The sequence below is a fragment of the Drosophila mauritiana genome, chromosome 3R (assembly GCF_004382145.1).
Source record: "Drosophila mauritiana strain mau12 chromosome 3R, ASM438214v1, whole genome shotgun sequence".
Classification (NCBI taxonomy): Eukaryota; Metazoa; Arthropoda; class Insecta; order Diptera; family Drosophilidae; genus Drosophila; species Drosophila mauritiana.
The window spans coordinates 23,812,621-23,831,064 of NC_046670.1; the positions used below are offsets into that span (position 1 = coordinate 23,812,621).

An 18,444-nucleotide genomic window follows, 5' to 3' on the forward strand; every position below is an offset into this window, starting at 1 on the left:
CAGAAAATAACTACCTCGAACGAACAAACGCAGCATATATCAACTGGCATTGAAACGATGATGATCTCACTCCAGCAAACCCTAAAAGAGTTTATGACATTCATGCAAACCACAATGCAAGAGCTTATGCGAAACCAAAATATGCTGATACAGCATCTTCTGTCATTCAAATCAATATAATGTCTCCACTTCAAATATCTATGTGGAACGCGAATGGCGTTTCACGGCATAAAAACGAACTTGCCCAGTTCTTATTCGATAAAAATATTGACGTCATGCTCCTCTCCGAGACACATCTAACAGACAAGCACAACTTCCATATCCCAGGATACTTATTCTACGCCACAAACCATCCGGACGGCAAAGCCCATGGGGGCACTGGTATACTTATCAGAGGTCGCATCAAACACCACCTTTATAACAGAACTGAAATGGACTACCTGCAATCCACTTCCATAAGCATGCAATCCAGCAGCGGCCCCGTCACTCTGGCCGCAGTCTACTGCCCACCTCGTTTTGTAGTTTCTGAGGACCAATTCACGGAATTTTTCAACTCACTCGGTGAGCGATTCATAGCGGCCGGTGACTACAATGCCAAGCATACGCACTGGGGATCACGTCTTCTGACCCCAAAGGGCAAACAACTTTATAACGCGCTCATTAAGCCGCGAAACAAGCTCGATCATGTGACTCCGGGTAGGCCTACATACTGGCCAGCAGATCCAAATAAGCTACCGGATCTCATTGACTTCGCAATAACAAGAAAGATTCCAAGAAATAATATTACGGCCGAGTCACTTGCAGAACTATCATCTGATCACTCTCCAGTTCTACTTACTCTCTGGCACCGACCACATATAACTGAGCGGCCCTACAGGCTGACAGGCAACAGGATCAACTGGGCAAGGTACGCGAAATATGTTTGTACTCACATGGAACCGACTCAAACAGTATTCACCGACGAGGATGTTGATCGCCTGGTCAAATCGGTAGAGGAAACACTTGTTGCTGCAGCCAAGGCCTCTACACCTCCAGACACACACAAAATGACAAACCATAGCAAGACAAATCGTGAAATCGAACAGCTAGTACTTGAAAAACGAAGACTAAGAAGAGAATGGCAGAATCATAGATCCCCAACGGCTAAGGAACATCTAAAAATAGCAACACGTAAACTAACCAGGGCACTTAAGCTTGAGGAAGCCAACGCTCAGCATCTATATATCAAACAACTATCGCCCACCAGTAAAAGGAACCCTTTGTGGAAAGCACACAAAAGCATACAGCCACCGGCAGAAACAGTCGTTCCACTGCGAGGTCCCTCTGGAAGCTGGATACGCAGCGACGAAGATAGAGCTAATGCGTTCGCCGATCACCTTCAGAAAGTATTCCAACCAAATCCTGCTAGCAACTCATTTGTACTCCCTGTAGTAACTAAAAGCTTGCCCCCTATAAATCCAGTTACATTCAGCCAAAGTGAGATAGCATCTATCATAAAAGGTCTTAATCCCAAAAAATCACCTGGACATGACTTGGTGGCACCAAAAATGATCATAGAACTCCCACCGTGTGCGGTTCTGACCTTATGCCATCTCTTCAACGCTATTACGAAACTTGGATACTATCCCCAAAGGTGGAAAAAGGCGGTTATAGTAATGATTCCCAAGCCAGGCAAAGACAAAACGCAACCCTCATCCTACAGACCAATCAGTCTCCTAACGTGTCTCTCGAAACTGTTTGAAAAGGCATTTTTAAATCAACTAACTCCCTACTTAAGAAGGCGAAATACAATACCATCGCATCAGTTTGGCTTTCGCAAAAATCACGGAACGATCGAACAGGTCAATCGCATCACAAACGAAATTCGTACCGCTTTTGAGCACCGGGAATACTGTTCAGCTATATTCTTAGATGTTGCACAAGCATTTGACCGAGTCTGGCTGGAAGGACTAATGTACAAGATAACAAAACTGCTTCCCCAGAACACGCACAAAGTGTTCGAATCGTATCTCTTCAAAAGAGTGTTCTCAACCAGGTGTAACAGTTCAACTTCACACGACCGCGTTATCAATGCTGGAGTCCCCCAAGGTAGTGTACTGGGCCCCGTTCTTTACACCCTATTCACAGCAGACATGCCTACAAACTATCAGCTCACAACCTCTACGTTTGCTGACGATACCGCAATACTTAGCCGATCTAGATGCCCAGCAAAGGCAACAGAGCAACTTGCCTGCCATCTTAAAATAGTGGAAAGATGGTTTGCGGACTGGCGCATTAAGATAAACGAGACCAAAAGCAGACATGTAACCTTCACACTGAACAGACAAACCTGCCCACCCTGTACCCTGAACAATACACTTATCCCACAAGCAGACGTTGTAACATATCTCGGCGTTCACCTAGATAGACGCCTCACCTGGCGGCGACATATAGAATCTAAGAGGACTCATATGAAGCTTAAAGCAGCCAATCTTCACTGGCTTATTAACTACAACTCCCCCCTTAGTCTGGAATACAAAGTACTCCTCTACAATACCGTGCTGAAACCCATCTGGACATACGGCTGTGAACTATGGGGAAACGCTTCAAAAACCAACATTGAAATCATACAGCGAGCTCAGTCCACGATTCTGCGAACTATCACTGGGGCACCATGGTACCTACGCAGCGAAAGCATCCATAGAGACCTCCATATAAACCTTGTCAATGAGGAAATTCAGTTGAAAAAAAGTAAACATCAAGCAAAGCTCGCCGCACACGAAAATCCTCTCGCGAAGTCGCTTACGCGAGTCTACAGTCAGAGCCGACTGAAGCGCAAAGATTCTCCAGCCCAGCAAAGAAATCCTAGGGCCGTCTCTAACTAATACAATTACTTCATACTGTAATTAATATAAGTTATATAATAAGATTTGAATAATTATTGTTAGTCTCACAAAAAGAGAAGATCCAATAAATAACGCAATAAGTTTAAAAAAAAAAAAAATATTTTCCACAAAAATGCTGATTAAAGGTCTTTGTTCTGTCGATTTTGGTTGCTGTTGCTGCCCGTTGTCCCAGGTCCGCCCATTCTCGATTTATTTTGCCTTATTTTTTTGGCCACTTTTTTCATTTTTTTTTTTTTTGGAGTTGCATGTTTTGGGCTTTGCAGTTGAGTGCAGTTTGCTTAGGGCGTACTTAAGTGCCGTTATTTTAATAAACGCCGCTTGCGCATGCGCAGCCTCAGTTGGCCCTGTTTTTTTTCGGTTTTTTTCGGTCTCATTTCTTTTGTGTGCCCCAAAATACTTTCTTCGCATAAAAGAAATTGAAATACTGCTGATGGCAAAAAGCTAATTTCGGTTGCTTAAGCAAAATGTTGGCATGTGCGAGGGGGGGAAGGTGGGGGGTGGCGGTGGCACTGTCTCATAAAGTATGCCATTTGTTTTTCGTAATATTTATTTACTCTGGCCATTGCATAGAAGCATTGTTTGTTTATTTTCGCTGCGTTCTGTTTGTCGCTTTTTGCATAAACATTTATGCAAATGTCAAATGCCTAATTGACAGACAAGAGTGCCAAGTGCCTGCCGCGCCTTTTCCCTAAAAAAAAAGTGTATGAGCCTGTATTGAGTGTTACGACTATCAGATACCTAATGTTGCTACTATTCTCCTTAATAAGCCGTGCTTAAATGGGTTTTTTCTAATCAAATTCTGGTTATAATCTGAAGATGCTAAAATGTTTAATAGTAGAATTCGATTACCATGCGAACAAGATTACTCCAAATAGCTCATACCCTTGAGTTTCCCCAGTACCGCGTCTAAAATCCATGACAGTGACCAGGCATTGTCTAAGCTGGCAGCAAATTACAATTTACGATCGACGATCAGCGAATCGAGCGACAGCTCCACATTTTGTCAGCTCCACATTCTGACGGCGGGAACCCTCTGATTTGGAACGACCTTGAGCGGCTTTTGTGCGGTCCAATGGAGCCGGGGAACCCACCCTGCACTCCACTCCCCGTGCTGGGTACTCAATTATCTAGATCTACGCGTTATAAAGTGATCTAATGAATTTACTTTATGCGTGTTTCATTTGATGGTGATTGTCCGATAAACATTTTATTTCGCTTTTTATGGCCCTAGCTGGCTGCTGGCGTCTGTCTTGTTTGTTTTGAGTGAAAGTAATTTGTCGATTATATGTTTTTTTGTGCTGTGTCTATATCTACTACGAGTCGATGGCTGACACGCCTAGATACTTGGCACATCATGTGCTAAGAGCTAAAATCCGAGAGCTGGTCCACAGATTCTCTGACTCATCCAAAGAAAGTTTAAACAATGCCTTTCGGCCTGTTAATTCTTTGCCTTTCCCAAACACCAGAAACTGATGATCATGATCATGGTGATGGACGTAAATATAGTTGTAGTCATCATCGGGGCTTTATGGCTGCTCGAATGCCTACAACCACTTATTTAGTCGATCATTTTGCAGCAGGTGAGGAGAAATTTAAGTTTGGGCGTGGCCGAAGATGGGCTGGTCCTGAATTATAAAAGTCGAATTTGATGAGATTGTTTAATCATGGCATAATTTAAGACCGAACTTTAGAAATCCATTGTATTGAAATTCACCATCGTTATGCGGCAAATTGGCCCATCTGCTTACTCTATCTTCGATCTGATCTCCTCGAGAATTGCTTGAACTCAACTCATTGCAATGGACAAATTGATTTGCCATATATGGGCTGTATCATTGGAGTCTATCCACGGTCCCAACTAGTCGATATCATTATTTATATCGCGTCAAGATCACAGCAGTCTGCAATTCCAGAACATTTACATGATCACCTGAAGAAGATGCACGCCCATCGAATTGGAATTGTAAGTCGGCGACGACGACAGGCGGACTAAAGGCAATCATCCATTTAATAACCAATTATCATTGATCAACTGCACGCCCAGTCCCCAGAGATCGAGCTGGAATACCAAAAGACAGAACACTGGCCAACTGACCACTGAGCAATATCAATTACGAATTACATCTGATTATCCGCCTCTGCCTGGGAATTGGCCATTTCCATTGCCAATGCCATTGCCATTGCCATTGCCATGGTTGCGATCATGGCCGCAGCTCTCAGGATTCAAGATGCCAGATTGAAGATTCAAGATCCATGCCTGGATCTGGAGTATGGGATTGCAGATCCAACTCCCGCCTGGGGGATGTGTGTGTCTGATTAGCGCATAAACAAGTTAATGCCATTGATGATGACGATGCTGAGCCACCTGAACAGACGCCAAGTGCATTGCAATGGGCCGACCGACGGGATCTGGATGCGTACGTGGTGCGATGTTATTGTTTTCCTTGGCAATCCAGTATCAAGATATATTGGGCAGGGGCTCCTGCAGATAAGACCCAACTTCTGGCCTGTTTGGGAGTCTCGGTGCGTCTCCTCGACTTCGTCGTTGTCTTCGTGGTTGTCGTGGTCGGTTGACAACAGAAACTGGCGGCGGCTTGGTAAGCTTTTGATCTTGACGAAGTTTTAGCCGCCGAAGCCGCTGGCAAGAGCCTGTGCTGGTACCATGTTGAACTTTCCCAGTTTTCGTCGTCTTCCTAGAATATGTATATGTATCTCCTTCTCTGTTTGCCCAACACTTTTTTTCAGGGCACGGAAGGGGTGGCGATATGCTAATGTTGTTTGGGTTTGGGCAGCCAAAAGTCAAACACTGTTTGTTGACGTTACCTTGAATTCGTAGGGAAACAAGCCCCAGCAGAGCTATGCGAAGATCTCTGGCAAACAAAGATGTTTGAGATATGTCATGTGTTCGGAGCGGACGGATCTTGACATCATAGTTAAGGTTCAATTGCTCTGGCTGGATCGTCGTTTTATTGACTAGCATGAAGTGCAGTTCACGAGAATCTAGAATATGTGTTCTATTCCCTGGCTTATTCAATACCAACTCATTAGGGAAATTTATGGAATAGATCTAGACTTAATCTTAAAAGTGTTTGCTTAGTGTAGTTTGGGAGTCACCCTCCCGAAAAGTCTGGGAATGATTTAATTCGTCGGCATTAGCGTGGACAATTGTCTGTGGGAGTGCTGTGACTTGTGTGCTCCTATGCAAATGAGCGGGCAATTATGCTGATCAGCGCTAATTGAGGGAGCCATAATGACCCACAGAGTGACTAACCCAGTTCCCTTTGCTTCGTTCTCTTCCGCAGGCTGCCCGCTGACGACGAGTTCCCATTGCCTACGCTGCAACAAGGCGGGCTGCATCAAGTGCCCGATGTACCTGGTGACGGACACGAGGCAGTGCGTGGATCAGTGCCCCGCCGGCTACTTGGACCAGTGGTCCGCCCACACGGAGTTCATGGGCCGGGTGTGTGTGCCCACAGGCTATTCTGGGCCACTGATGGCCGCACTAGCCGGACTTCTCGGTGGCTTCCTCGTTTGCCTGTCCCTTCTGGCCGTCGCCGTGATGCTGGTTAAGAGGAAGAGGCGGCGAAAGTCCATCAAACAGAAGCTCATCAACGAGAACACCATGGATCGGGCGGACTTTATGAGGCAGCTGAACGAGATGCGTCCGAATGCGGAGTACTTTCTGGCCATGCTGAACGATACCCGACGGCAGATCAGGAAGCTCTATTTGTCGGGTGAAGTGGCGGCTGCCAACTCGTACAGGCCCATCGTCCGGGATCTGGCCAAGCTGCTCATTCTGCTGAACAGGCCGATCGAACTGATTCCCGCCCCGCCGCCAGATTGGTCCAGGCTGTATGCCTGGTCGGAGCAGGCCCTGGAGCGCTACAAGCCCCAGGTGGGCCAGCTCATCGACTTCTTCCAGGCCTCACACGGTCACAGTGCTGGCCACCACGAGGTGCTCTACGCTGCGCCGAACAAGAAGAAGCCACTGCAGCAGCCCAGCATCTTCCGGCAACAGGTGACGCCCACGGCGACGCCGCAGGGAGTGGGCGAACTGATGGCCGGCGATCGGAGCAGCAGTGCCTCGGCGCAGCAGAAGCTGCACCTGTTTGGCTCGCTGATCAGCCTGCACGAGTTCGAGGAGCCCCGGGCCTCGGATCCTTTCGGCAGCAGTTTCAACACGCTGAAGAGCGGCAATCTCATCTCTGATCTCAACGCCAGCTCGCTGTGGCTGGAGGACGAGTTCTACAAGCTGGGCTTTCGACCGCAGGACGAGATCACCACGGAGCTGTAACCGCATCACAAAACTCATACTCAAAACTTAATGCAAACTAAGTATTACCCCGGCTGGCGGCGCTAGCCGTTCGAGTCTAGCGCCAGTTCAGCTGGGGGAATGGAGCATTTGCGTGCACATTCCGCCAGGCCATCATCAACTTCGACTTCATCGACAAGCTAACTGGGAGGCCGTTTAGCCGGAGCCGCTAAATGCCCACGCTTAGAGCTTAGTTAGATCAGTTAAGCAAGCAAACTAGTCACGTAAAATCACAAACAAAACCATCAACACACAACGATGCCGAGGAGAAGGAGCAAAAGCAAATGCAAATGGAAATCGCGTGGAAATGAATTTAGTTTTATGGATTTTACAAAAATCGCAACAATCATGTAACGAACAATATTCAATATACACACTATAGAAATACTATTCAGATAATAACTAAGATGATTAGCAGTATAAAAGCGATACTTATAGCTATAGCTTATGTAGACAGAGATTATAAACCTTAGCGAATACGAAATGGATAATAAAATCGTGTGCCTTAGGATTGTAAAATATGTAACAATTTGTATTATTAACCAGGCGCCGTCATCCGACCAAGTCAGCCAACGCTAAGGCTCCTCGTACTTCCAGAGTATGTCGGGTTCCTCCTTGAGCTTAAGCTCGCCATGTCACGTGTCTTCTGTAATTGTTTCCGTTGCGGCTACGCGCTCCGGCACCGCCTTGCCCTCGCTGACCAGCATGGACAGCTCATTGGCATCATAGCCGATCAATAGCTTCAAATCGCAGTCAAATTTGTATGCGAACCGCTTGCCGGACACCTTGGAGATCATATCCCCATCGTAATAGTAGCGGAGAGCCCTCGACAGCTTTTCGTAGTTCATGGCGGGTTTGTTTTTCTTCTCGCCCCAAAGGCGTGCCACTCGATCCGGGTCAGTGAGCTTGAATTCTCCCTCGGTGCCCACCCACTCAATAACGTCTGTGTGCTCGCAGTCGGTGAGTATTTCGAGTAGGAACTGCCAGAGCTGCACTTGTCCATTATTACCGGAACCGATGGTAGTGTAGTTTGAGGGACTCATGGACGTCGAAGTACTTTCAACGGCTGTGAACGAAGTATATATTGTTAGCTTAAGCTGTGGTGTCACATGCACGTCTACTTACAATCGGAACTCTTGACTGCTTGATAGGATTTCCGCATAATCCGCTGTTCAAGCGAAAGGCTGCCCCCCGAAACGGTCGATATGGAGTTGGCCGACATGATTCTTGGTTGCTTGGGCTTCCGCTGCTCCTCCGCCTGTTTGTGCACTACGGACACAAAATTACATTCTTTGAGCAGCTGGAGGTGGGTCCAGAAGATGTTGCCTGGATCACGGGGCAACTTCTGATTGAACTCCTCGTGCGTCATTGCGCACAGTTCCTGACCGTTCATCTGCCAATCGCTCATGTTGATGTCACCTAGTTCGAACTGCTTGACGGCCCACTCCAGCCAGTACGTCACGTGTGCGTGTGTCCATTCGTTGGCAGCCTCGGGTATCTTGAGGCGTAACTGTTCTCGCTTAAACTTGCTGTCCAGAACCCAATTCAAGACTGGCTTGACATCCTTGGACTCAACGGATTCGTCTTCGGAGTCTTCTCTGTGCATGCGCTTGATTGGGGTTTTGATGGGGCTTTCGCTGGAGGAACTCTTCTGGCTGGCCGTTTCCGGCGGCGAGAGCTGACCCACCACCTCCTCGGCCAAGGCAGCCAGTGCGGCCTCCGTGGGCTTCAGGACGTCGGCGATGTTGATGCGCTTGCGAATAGTTTGTATCTGCACGTTGATCTGCACCAGGCCTTCTCCCTTGACGCACTGGTCCACGAGATTCTTGTGCGATTCCAGCTGCAGGAGAGTGGAGGCTTAGGTAAACACTTTATTTTGAAGCAGATAGACTCACCTCCTGCGCGTCTTGCAGCCAAAAGGTGTAGTAATTCAGGCACACTCCTATCTTTTGCTCAACAAGTGATCTGTGGACAGAAATAAGGGTTATTTGCATGGCAGATGGGGTGGTAATCTTCGCCAGACTTACTTGAGCATGCTGAGCGGCTCCCGGATGTCCATGTGCACGATGATGATGTCGTCCGGCTCCGCCTCCGTCTCCACATCGATGCTATCCTCGAACATTTCGCTGGCAATCACTTCTTCTGCAAATTGTTTACAATTTATAAATCGGTGTAACAACAGGTGCGTCCCAATTGGGAAATGGCATTATTCCACTTACCCAGGGCACCGCCGACGCTGAGCCGGCGTATTAGCTCATCCGACAAGTCATTGCTGCTGTTCATCGCGGCTTAAAATCGCAAATAACTGCCTATATTAACTAAATGTTTTTAACAAATTTGTCTCGTGGATTTATTGTTGCATCTTCAGTGTGACCGTGTGCGGTGGGTGTGGCAATACCAAATAATACTAAGTGGCGTTGGAACAGGGCTGCATAGTCACGGGCCAGTATTGCCACCAATTCTATCTGATTTGAAAACCTTGGCGGTTCTTTTAAAAATGATAAAAGTTTTAAAATAATGTGAATATGAGTTTCAGTTAGCAAGTGTCAAATACAATATTAGCTTTAATTATGAAAAAAATAACTAACACCATATATATTTAAAGAAAAACATCAACTGTTGTTTAGTTTTAAAAGAAGACATAATTTTGTTATACTTTTTACTGGCAAATATTTTTCCACAGTTCTAGTTATCTTTTCCTGTGCAGAAATTCATTCATCAAAAACTCGTAATAAACTTATTCTTGCCATCCAAATTTCTTTCATCACAGGCTATTAATATTTTAAGCCTAACGATCTATAAAAATTAGCAATCTGGTGACAAAGTGTGTGCTCGCCCCCTCAAGTGATTTCCTAGAAAAGCCATCGAAATTAATTGAGGAATTCAATTCGCAACAATAAGTCGATGCTCAAGACACCCACTTGTGGGTGAGTGGTTCGCTCTTCATGCGATATCTTTTCGCCACTTTCTTGCGGTTCAAGACTCAATTGGCCGACACAATTGGCCATGTTTGTGCGTCGGCCTGACTAGGAAGCACTTGGATGTTCCCACAGGCAAGTGAAGTGGCCAAGTGCTGCTCATTTTCAGCTAATGCTGATTAAATGCCCCGTAACACGATCAGTGGGTCAAAGCGGTGGGACAAAGAATGCCAATTGTGCTATGGAGCAGAGGACAGCGTCAAGTGCACAGCGCACTTGTTAACACAAGCGATTTTCCATGTACCATGTACCGAGATATGGACAAAGTCGGCTCCCGGCCTGAAAAGTCCGGAGTTGGGAGCATTACCTCATGCTGTTGACTCAGTTGGCTCAGTTGATGAACGATATTTGCTTGCGAATATCTTGCTGATGACAATGTTTGATTTTTATTCGGTATTAGCTAAAAGTGATTCAATGTCTTCCACGAATGTTCTGGCACATCATCATCCCCATTTTTGCAACCTTGCAACTCCATTTTCCCCTTCCGTTTCCTGTCCGACAACGAGGGTCTTGTTTTGTTTGGGGACTAACACTATGCTTTGTTTACTTGCCAAGCTGTTGACTAATATTAGCCAGCTGGCCAAATTCAGGCGCTTCAGGTCAGTTTTTGTTTCATTTTGCGTACTTTCCAGCCATTTGAAGTTGAGTCATTGTCAAAGTCGTCTCATTTGGATATTATTAGATATGAAATTTCTATCTTTCTCTCCACACAAACCCTTATTACTCATTATATGCTAATGAGCGCTTATATCATTGCACGTTAAGTATGCGCCGCATTGACCTTCTCGCAGATAGAAATCTAGGCAGACCCAAAAATTGTCTAGGTCATGACACCCAGCTGCAGTGGGGTTACAAACAGATGAACCAGCCCAATGACAACGTGGAAAACTCACTCAAAACCAATAGCGAATGTACATAAAACTATGCGCAGTCATTGTGGCGCCGTCGACTGCCAGAAATTCCCATATATTCGGCTGCCAAGGACCGTCGAAATGAAAGCACAAAAACACCAAAAATAAAGGAAAACAACCCCTTGGGGTTTTCGCCTCTGGATTATTTGTCGGCCGAGCGTTCAACTCCACGGAATTGCGTCACTGGATGGCTAGAATTAAATCAATAGGGACAACTCCCACGCGGAGCGCCAAAGTGGAGCACCAGAGCCCGGGACTTGGAGAATTTGCATTTCCGTGGCCCATGCTGAATGGCCAGTATTTGGGTCGTCCAAGGATTGCTATCGCTATCGCTGTTGTTGCAAGGACATTTCAAAGGCGGTCGGCGGTTTCTCGCTCTTCGTTTCATAATTTCTGGTTTTTAATTAATTGGTTTTTCGAGTGAGTTATGCTGGCTTTTTCGGTCTGCACCTAGAAACCTTCGCTCGAATTAGGGGCAGGATATGAACTAGTTTGTGACCCGCTTGCTATTGGTTTTTCGAAACAAGTCTGCATTATTTATTGGCCAGTTGAGGGCAGTGCAGTCACGTTATTGATGAACCGTTTAAGTGGTTGCTCAAGAAACAGGACATGGATATGGTCTTCTAAATGGCTTTCTATCATGTTTTGGCTATTTCCGATATTATAAGTTCACCGTTCGTGGATTGAGTCACTTCTGCATTTGGGATTCATTAATATTCCGCGACTGTGTCACCACCACTGGCCAAATTATGGTAGCCAACACTTGTTCGTATGATTTGCTTTCAATTGCGGATAGGCCATCTGAGTCATTGCGGCTTATTCGCTGATATTTATTATCTATCTCTTGTATCATTGCTAATTAATTATCCATCCACGTTTCATGTAAAGTGTGAATAACTTGTAAGTTTCCTTTTGATTATAATGTAGAATATTATAGATATATATTTATACTTTCAGACAGACATATCCTTTATAAGCATGTGCTATGATTTACTTAGCAAAAGATATACACACTAATATAGTTTGACATTGAGCACTATGCACTCAAAAATATCAGTTGCTCAAAGTATAAGGGTAATTAAAAAATATATGCAAAAATAAAGTTAGAGATGTAAGCCTAAAATCATTTGCTTTGACATTTTTGCTTGAAATATTAAACCTTTTTTATAAACAATAAACATTGTTATCCATTTAAGGGTTCTACAAATGTTTAGAATCTTTAAATAGAATTTATTTCGAGTGTTCGAAGTTCGACTGTTCGCACCGGCAAACAACGGTTGCTTTCGAACTCGAACATGTTCGCTGTCAGCTGGCTGGGTGCTTAACTCGCATCGCTTTCAATATTGAACGACAGTCTTGTGGCGCAATTGAAACGCGACGGTTTTGCTTTTTCGGAGCGCGGGTGCTGCCAAAATATCAGAATTAATAAAAGTGCCGACCGCTCGCGAGTTTTGTTTCTGGCCAAAAAGCGATTGCTATAACGCTTATTTGATTAAGTACGCAAGTTTTGTTACTTTTTTATGCTCTTATCTTTGAGAGCGTGCGTGTGCGCTTTTGTTGCCTTTTTGCCACTACCAACAAAGTGGGCGGAATTTGTTGTGTGGGCGTTTTGTTTGCCATTTAGAACACAATTTCAGCGTTGGCTGAAAACTAGTTAGCCAGATACATGAATAAAAAAAAAACACACACATGTTGTAGCATTTAAAATTCAACTTCTTTCATAGCCAAAACGGCCGAACAAAAGACCGGCGGGCTAAATTTAAAATATGTAACGAAAATAAATAAAACAGCACAAATTTAGCTGCGTGACATTGCCCCTGGCGGCCAAACAACAATAGGCGGTTTCCATCGATTTGCATTCGTTTTCCCTTCGCTCTAATCAAAATACAAATCCAAATCAAAAGCACACACGCACTCACAAAATGCACGCTATCAGCAATCAAAGTGTAACGGCCAACGCTGCAAAGTTGCATATAATTTAAAAAATATATAATACTACAATTTCTTGTTTCGTTTTGGAAAACAGCTTGAAAAATCTGAAAAATGCACAGCAAGCTGTAGGAAAAGCCCACGAATTGTGTTGTGCCAGCCAAGTGGAAAAATCAAACGAGGTGAGTTTGGCAATCGCTTGAATTGATTTCGGATTTTTTTGGTAGCATGTGAATCCGAAGTGACCCGGGCAGATATTGATTTTGCGGGGAAGGTGTCCTTCGGCCGAATGCAATGCCGGTTCCGAGTGCTCCACAGCAGCTGGAATTCCCAAGGACGCTGCCTGCTGCAGTGCTTGAACTTTTCACCTCCTGTGAAATGAGCCCACCGCCCCCTTGAAACAGCTGGGAAATTTCCTGTGCTCGCTCTCTCTCTCTCTCTCTTAATCGCCGGCAGCATTTTCCGCTTTTCCGTGTTGCAACAGCTCGAGAGTGTTTTCCATTTCCATGCAACGCCGAACAAGTGGCAGCAAGTTCTCTTAGCCGGCGCTTAAAAGCGGCACGTGGGTGGTTCTTTGGTTTGGTGGTGCCCCAAGTGGCGTGGGTATCCAGACCTGCACCACCATTGCTCACCAGAGACTTGGCGGCTCCCAGCGGGCACCACTTGTTTGGCCATTTGGAGTGGGTTCGCTTCTAATCCACTGCCGGAAAATTCCTTCCAAACTTTCAATTTCCTAAGATTTTGTAAAATAATCTTAAATATTCAATAATCTTAGAAAATATTTATATATTTCATTATATTTTCATTCTCTTGGGAATGAAAAATGCCGCGTGCCATTTTTATAGATGTTTCTTATCAATAATATCATATTTTCATGTCGTGTTGACATGCTGTTTGATGTTTCACCACAGATCAAAATATATGCCTAGCATGTTAGATTTTTCACTAAAATCTTTTGTGAGAAATTGCCCAAGACTACCATAAATTTTTGTACTGTGCATGTAAAAAGGCAGTTTATGTTCGAGCCTTTGGGTAAATGGGTCGCCTACTGCAAGTATGATGTTATAAACTATATTTACACCAAGCCCACTCGATAAATTTGCCTTTGTTAATTTTTCGCTGCACATTTCGCATTAATTAGATTTCAATGCTGCCCAATCAGGCGGCAATCAAGTACAGTGGACACTCGCCGGCATTTGTTTTGCGCTTTTACAGCACTTTTAATTTAACACTAGAGCGATTTTGTCGGCCTTACTACAATCAGATTTCAGCCAGCACAGGCATATGTGAGACTTTAATTAGATAAAAGTCCTGCGATAAGCGACTCACAATGTTGAAGAGTGCGCCAAAAAAGAAAAAAAAGAACAACACCTCATAAAAGGGGCTAGTTGTATCCGCTCTCCATTGTAATTTCTGATGCGAGGGGTTCCCTTATCTGTTTATTTGATTTTCATTTGGGCATGAGCTCATCGGCGGCTGCAGATTCGGTTTCGCACTCAGGTAGTGATGAAAAAACCAGAAAAAAGATCAAGTTGCCTATATGGCTTATACTTCTACCCCTTTAGGAATCCACCCTTCAAAATTTTCGGGTATTGATTTCACATTACTGCCCCTTTTGGCGCGTGTTTTCAATTCATTTTAGTTGAATCGCCACACGTTTATTCGGGCAATTTAAATGTTTTTATGATTTTTTAACCCCTTCTTGATTGTTATTATTGTGTGATTTAATTTCTAAGCGCTATGGCTTCTTGCGCTGCATTTGCATAATTGCATTTGCCGCACATACATATATAGGGCGTCCCAGCTTTTTCCACTCCAATTTCAGGCCATATTTTCACCCATGTATGCATGCCACCCATGGAGTTTTGGTTGATTGCTGCGTTTTGTGGTTTCCCGTCGATTTTCCCCCCTGTGAATTGGATTCGGCTTACCTTTTTGTGGTTTCGCACCTTGTCGGGATTTAAGGGAAGTGAAAGGGCGGGATGGGAAAGTCTCGTCTATATCATACCCTTCTCTACGATTTTCTTACAAGAGAAAGTACAAATATGTCCTATATCTTAAATGAAATTAAATTTCCTATTTTATTTAATGAATAATAATACTACTTTTTTCTGTAACTTTCCTCTTATCTCTATTACGTTAATTTCCACCTCAAACATATGGAAAACTTTCGATTGTGTTTCCAGTTCACCATCGAGTCTGCCCTTTTAATGCAATATGTAATGGTTTCTTGCGTTGGTTGATACGCTTTTTTATTGCACAATTCACGCGTAATGTTTGTTTTTTATTTCTGTCTAGGCTGGGGCCCCCTTTGGGAAATTGTTGCTAGTTTCATAAGTCATTTGATAAGAACAAATGATAATTGTGGCGCTGCTGCAACGAAAATAACAACAATTAGACGAGGCAGCTATGCTCATTAAAATGGAAAATGGAAAAGCGAGAGAGGCGAAAAGCAAACAGAACTATTTCAAGTGCAAAGTGAGGTGAGAAATTCTTTCGCCCACCCATTTCATTTCTAGTGGGCGGGCGGGTGTCAGTGGGCGTGGCGAGATTGCCCAACTAGCTCGACATTTTTCACTCTCACTATCGCGGCCTCTATTCACAAATTATTCACACACGAGACTCTATATGCAATATCAAACGAGCACGCAACAACAACAATAACAACAACTACAGCAGCTGTCGTAGAAAAGGCATAAAAATTTTAAATTTTTGTTGCCACCTTCAAGGTCAACGAATATCGTTAAAATGCCTTGTCGTTGGCCTGAAGAACCAGAAAACAGAAAGCATTTGTTTGCCATTAAGCTATACGTGTGCAGATCAGCTCTATATATATATTTGAATATATATGAATATATGCACAGCCGACTGCATAAGAGTGAATACTGAATATGTGAGCGCAAAATTTCATTCATTCATGGGCCTCACATGATTGATAAGGAAGGCGGCGGCCTGATAACTTTCCTGCCCAATTGCCTTTGACTTGGGCCGAGCGTTATGAATATTAATAGTCCGGTGACGTCAGCAAGTGCATTTGACAGATGACAAAACAAAAGATCAAATGCAAATGGCGAGGGCAGCCAAGTGAATGAAGATGAATGGGGGTTTGAATGGGAAGGGCTCAGAGTTACAAAAATACATGTGCACTAAACGAAAATTCATTCATTCATTTGATGTATTATTTGTATATAATTGTGCTATAAAAAATGGAGTAACTTTTACTTAGGCCAAACAACACTTTGTTTAAATAAAATAACACAGAAGGTGAGAAAGCCAGTGTTACGAAAATATTCACATAATCATGAATGAGGCGGCACTTTTCTCATTACCAGCACTGACTGAACTGACAACTTGGGCTGTCACAAGCATTTGACATTTACATTTGACTTGGTAGCAACAACCACCTGCAGCACCCAGGGCGTAACTAATTTGACACAAAAAACAACAGAAATTGGGGAAAGGGGATTTCCCCGAAAAGTGCACCAAGTTGCCATCAGATCGACCATCATATACATACTGTAGTTAAATCCATCAAATGGACGAGGGGTCATAAGCTCAACTGCCAACATGCAATGGCGTTAAATTTTTATGCGTGCCATGGAATTATGACACAGTGTTTCTGGGTGGGAGGTTGCGTTGCAATTGTGGGTGTGTTTTTCCATTTTCCATCGCCTGGTCACGCCATGCAGATGGAAAGCCGCAGTTTTCCGCCTCAAGATAGCAGGCCAGAATTCGCTGGAGTTGGTGGAGAAAAGCGAAACGTACACCTTTACATTTTACAGCCATGACATCAACTTTGGAGTGCGACACTATCTTTATGGAGATTTATTAGATTGTGTGCTCTTAATTTTATCACGTTGATTAAATATTTTCGTAATCTCATGTAATTGTTTCAGCCGAGATAGCAAGGGAAATGTACTTTGCGAAAATTAACTCATATGCGTTAAGTGACTTTCAAGAATGTACAATTAATAGGAACACTATATGCAGTGACTTACGTTAACTAAATATTTTTGTTAGTCTCATGTAAATGTTGATGTGGATATGGCCAAAAGATAGCAATTAGAGGAAGTGAGCTCATGGTTAGCTTACCAGCTATCAAGAAAAAAAATTTCATTGAACAGAGAGAAATCTTTAAATATGATCTTAAATGTAATCCAATAAATAAGTTAAGATACTAGACATGATAAACATGAGTAATCATTGAGATGGTCGGTCCGTAATTAGCCCACTCATTTTCGTGTTCATTCGAAGCTAACATCAACATCGAGTGCAACTCATGCCAGTTGATGGACTTCGAGACCAAAAGCCCCAATAACCTTGAAACGGTACTGAGCTTACGTCACTGGGCTCCACAAATAGAGCCGAAAAAAAATAGACGGCTATTGTCCGGCTCGGAGGCATTAACCCACTGCCACCCCCCAGTGACCACAGCACACAAGTGACAACGATGAATGTCACCGAGACTTTTGACGGCAGTTCCCCCGCTCGATGAACACGAAATTGGAGCGCACGCTTCATTCGCCGGCAACGGTGAGCCGATAAAAGCTCCACGTTCGCATAGCAAGTGTAGTTGAATAGATATGGATACGGATACAAGTTCGGATGATTTACGGCTCCTTCGATAGTGGCAATGGCAGGTTGCTCGCCCAGTGGCCACTCATCGGATCACCTATAAAAATAGACAGCCAAAATAAACGTAGACGCGGAAAAGTCGAGCGAAACTAAGGCAGCTATTTGAAATTGGCCGAATCAAACAATAATTCTGAACAAATAAACACGCAATTTTCTAGATCCGCATTCTATGGCCAACATATGCGGGAAATACAACACCTTAGCCAAATTCAGCCAAGTGCTAAAAATGTTTATTGGCTAATTTCAATGACCAAAAATGTGCAAATGTCTGTTCAATTAAAATGCCATTCCGCATAGTTTCGGCTTAGCAACTAAGGAATGCTAAGCGTTAATCGAATTATTGAGTACCCTGGAATTTGACTTAGCTCCGCAAAAGTATAGACTAAAAATGATTATATTTAGAGTGCAGATTAAATATTTCTTTACAATTATTATAATCTTCAAACCATTTTCTTGCTTTTGACAGCAAATAGACAAGTCCTATCATCGATTTTCTATAATCACTTTGTCGATGAATTCAGCTAATATTCAGCACGTTTTCAGTTAATTTTCTTGGAAGTACTTACAGTTCACTTATAGCATATGGTTAATCTTTCAAATAATTAATATTTTCGTTCTTAGCTGATAGTTTTGTTGAGAGGGTGCGTTGAACTCTAGGCGAGGAACTTACATTTTAATGGAGGCTCGTAAAACGATTGCTCATATTACGCATACGACACGTGCGCCGCAATGGCTTATTAGCAATTGGCGCCTTTGTAGTTGCTGTTTTTTTGTTTTTACCCACAAAATATGAT

The 18,444-nt window shown here is 43.8% G+C and overlaps 3 protein-coding genes across 6 annotated transcripts in view; 2 read left to right on the forward strand and 1 right to left on the reverse strand.

The window, feature by feature from the left end:
- Positions 1-7,718, forward strand: part of LOC117142416 — a 35,027-nt gene extending 27,309 nt beyond the window's left edge. Inside the window, exon 3 of the mRNA XM_033306369.1 lies at positions 6,188-7,718. Within this exon, the coding sequence (XP_033162260.1) occupies positions 6,188-7,179 (992 nt within the window). The 3' untranslated portion in view covers positions 7,180-7,718. The remainder of the gene's footprint in view (positions 1-6,187) is intronic.
- Positions 7,495-9,590, reverse strand: LOC117142415 (DNA-binding protein Ets97D). The gene is made up of 5 exons (XM_033306368.1): positions 9,417-9,590; positions 9,225-9,339; positions 9,093-9,162; positions 8,323-9,037; positions 7,495-8,263 (listed from the first exon to the last, which is right to left on the reverse strand). Exons 1-5 carry the CDS (start codon positions 9,478-9,480, stop codon positions 7,833-7,835), a joined length of 1,395 nt encoding a protein of 464 aa, XP_033162259.1. The 5' UTR covers positions 9,481-9,590; the 3' UTR covers positions 7,495-7,832.
- A 2,863-nt stretch (positions 9,591-12,453) lies between these two features.
- LOC117143256 (aminopeptidase N) overlaps positions 12,454-18,444 on the forward strand; it is a 28,882-nt gene continuing 22,891 nt past the window's right edge. For all 4 annotated transcript variants that reach the window (XM_033307821.1, XM_033307823.1, XM_033307822.1 and 1 more), the window contains exons 1-2: positions 12,454-12,582; positions 13,113-13,197. The gene's annotated coding sequence lies outside the window, so the exon portion shown is untranslated. The remainder of the gene's footprint in view (positions 12,583-13,112; positions 13,198-18,444) is intronic.

Excerpts from the sequence above, each read along its gene's own strand:
- LOC117142415 (XM_033306368.1), bottom strand. The coding sequence starts at position 9,480 with ATGAACAGCAGCAATGACTTGTCGGATGAGCTAATACGCCGGCTCAGC. Across the intron at positions 9,340-9,416 it reads CAGCGTCGGCGGTGCCCTGG|AAGAAGTGATTGCCAGCGAA; the intron begins GTAAGTGGAATA and ends AACAATTTGCAG. Across the intron at positions 8,264-8,322 it reads AGCAGTCAAGAGTTCCGATT|CCGTTGAAAGTACTTCGACG; the intron begins GTAAGTAGACGT and ends CTTCGTTCACAG.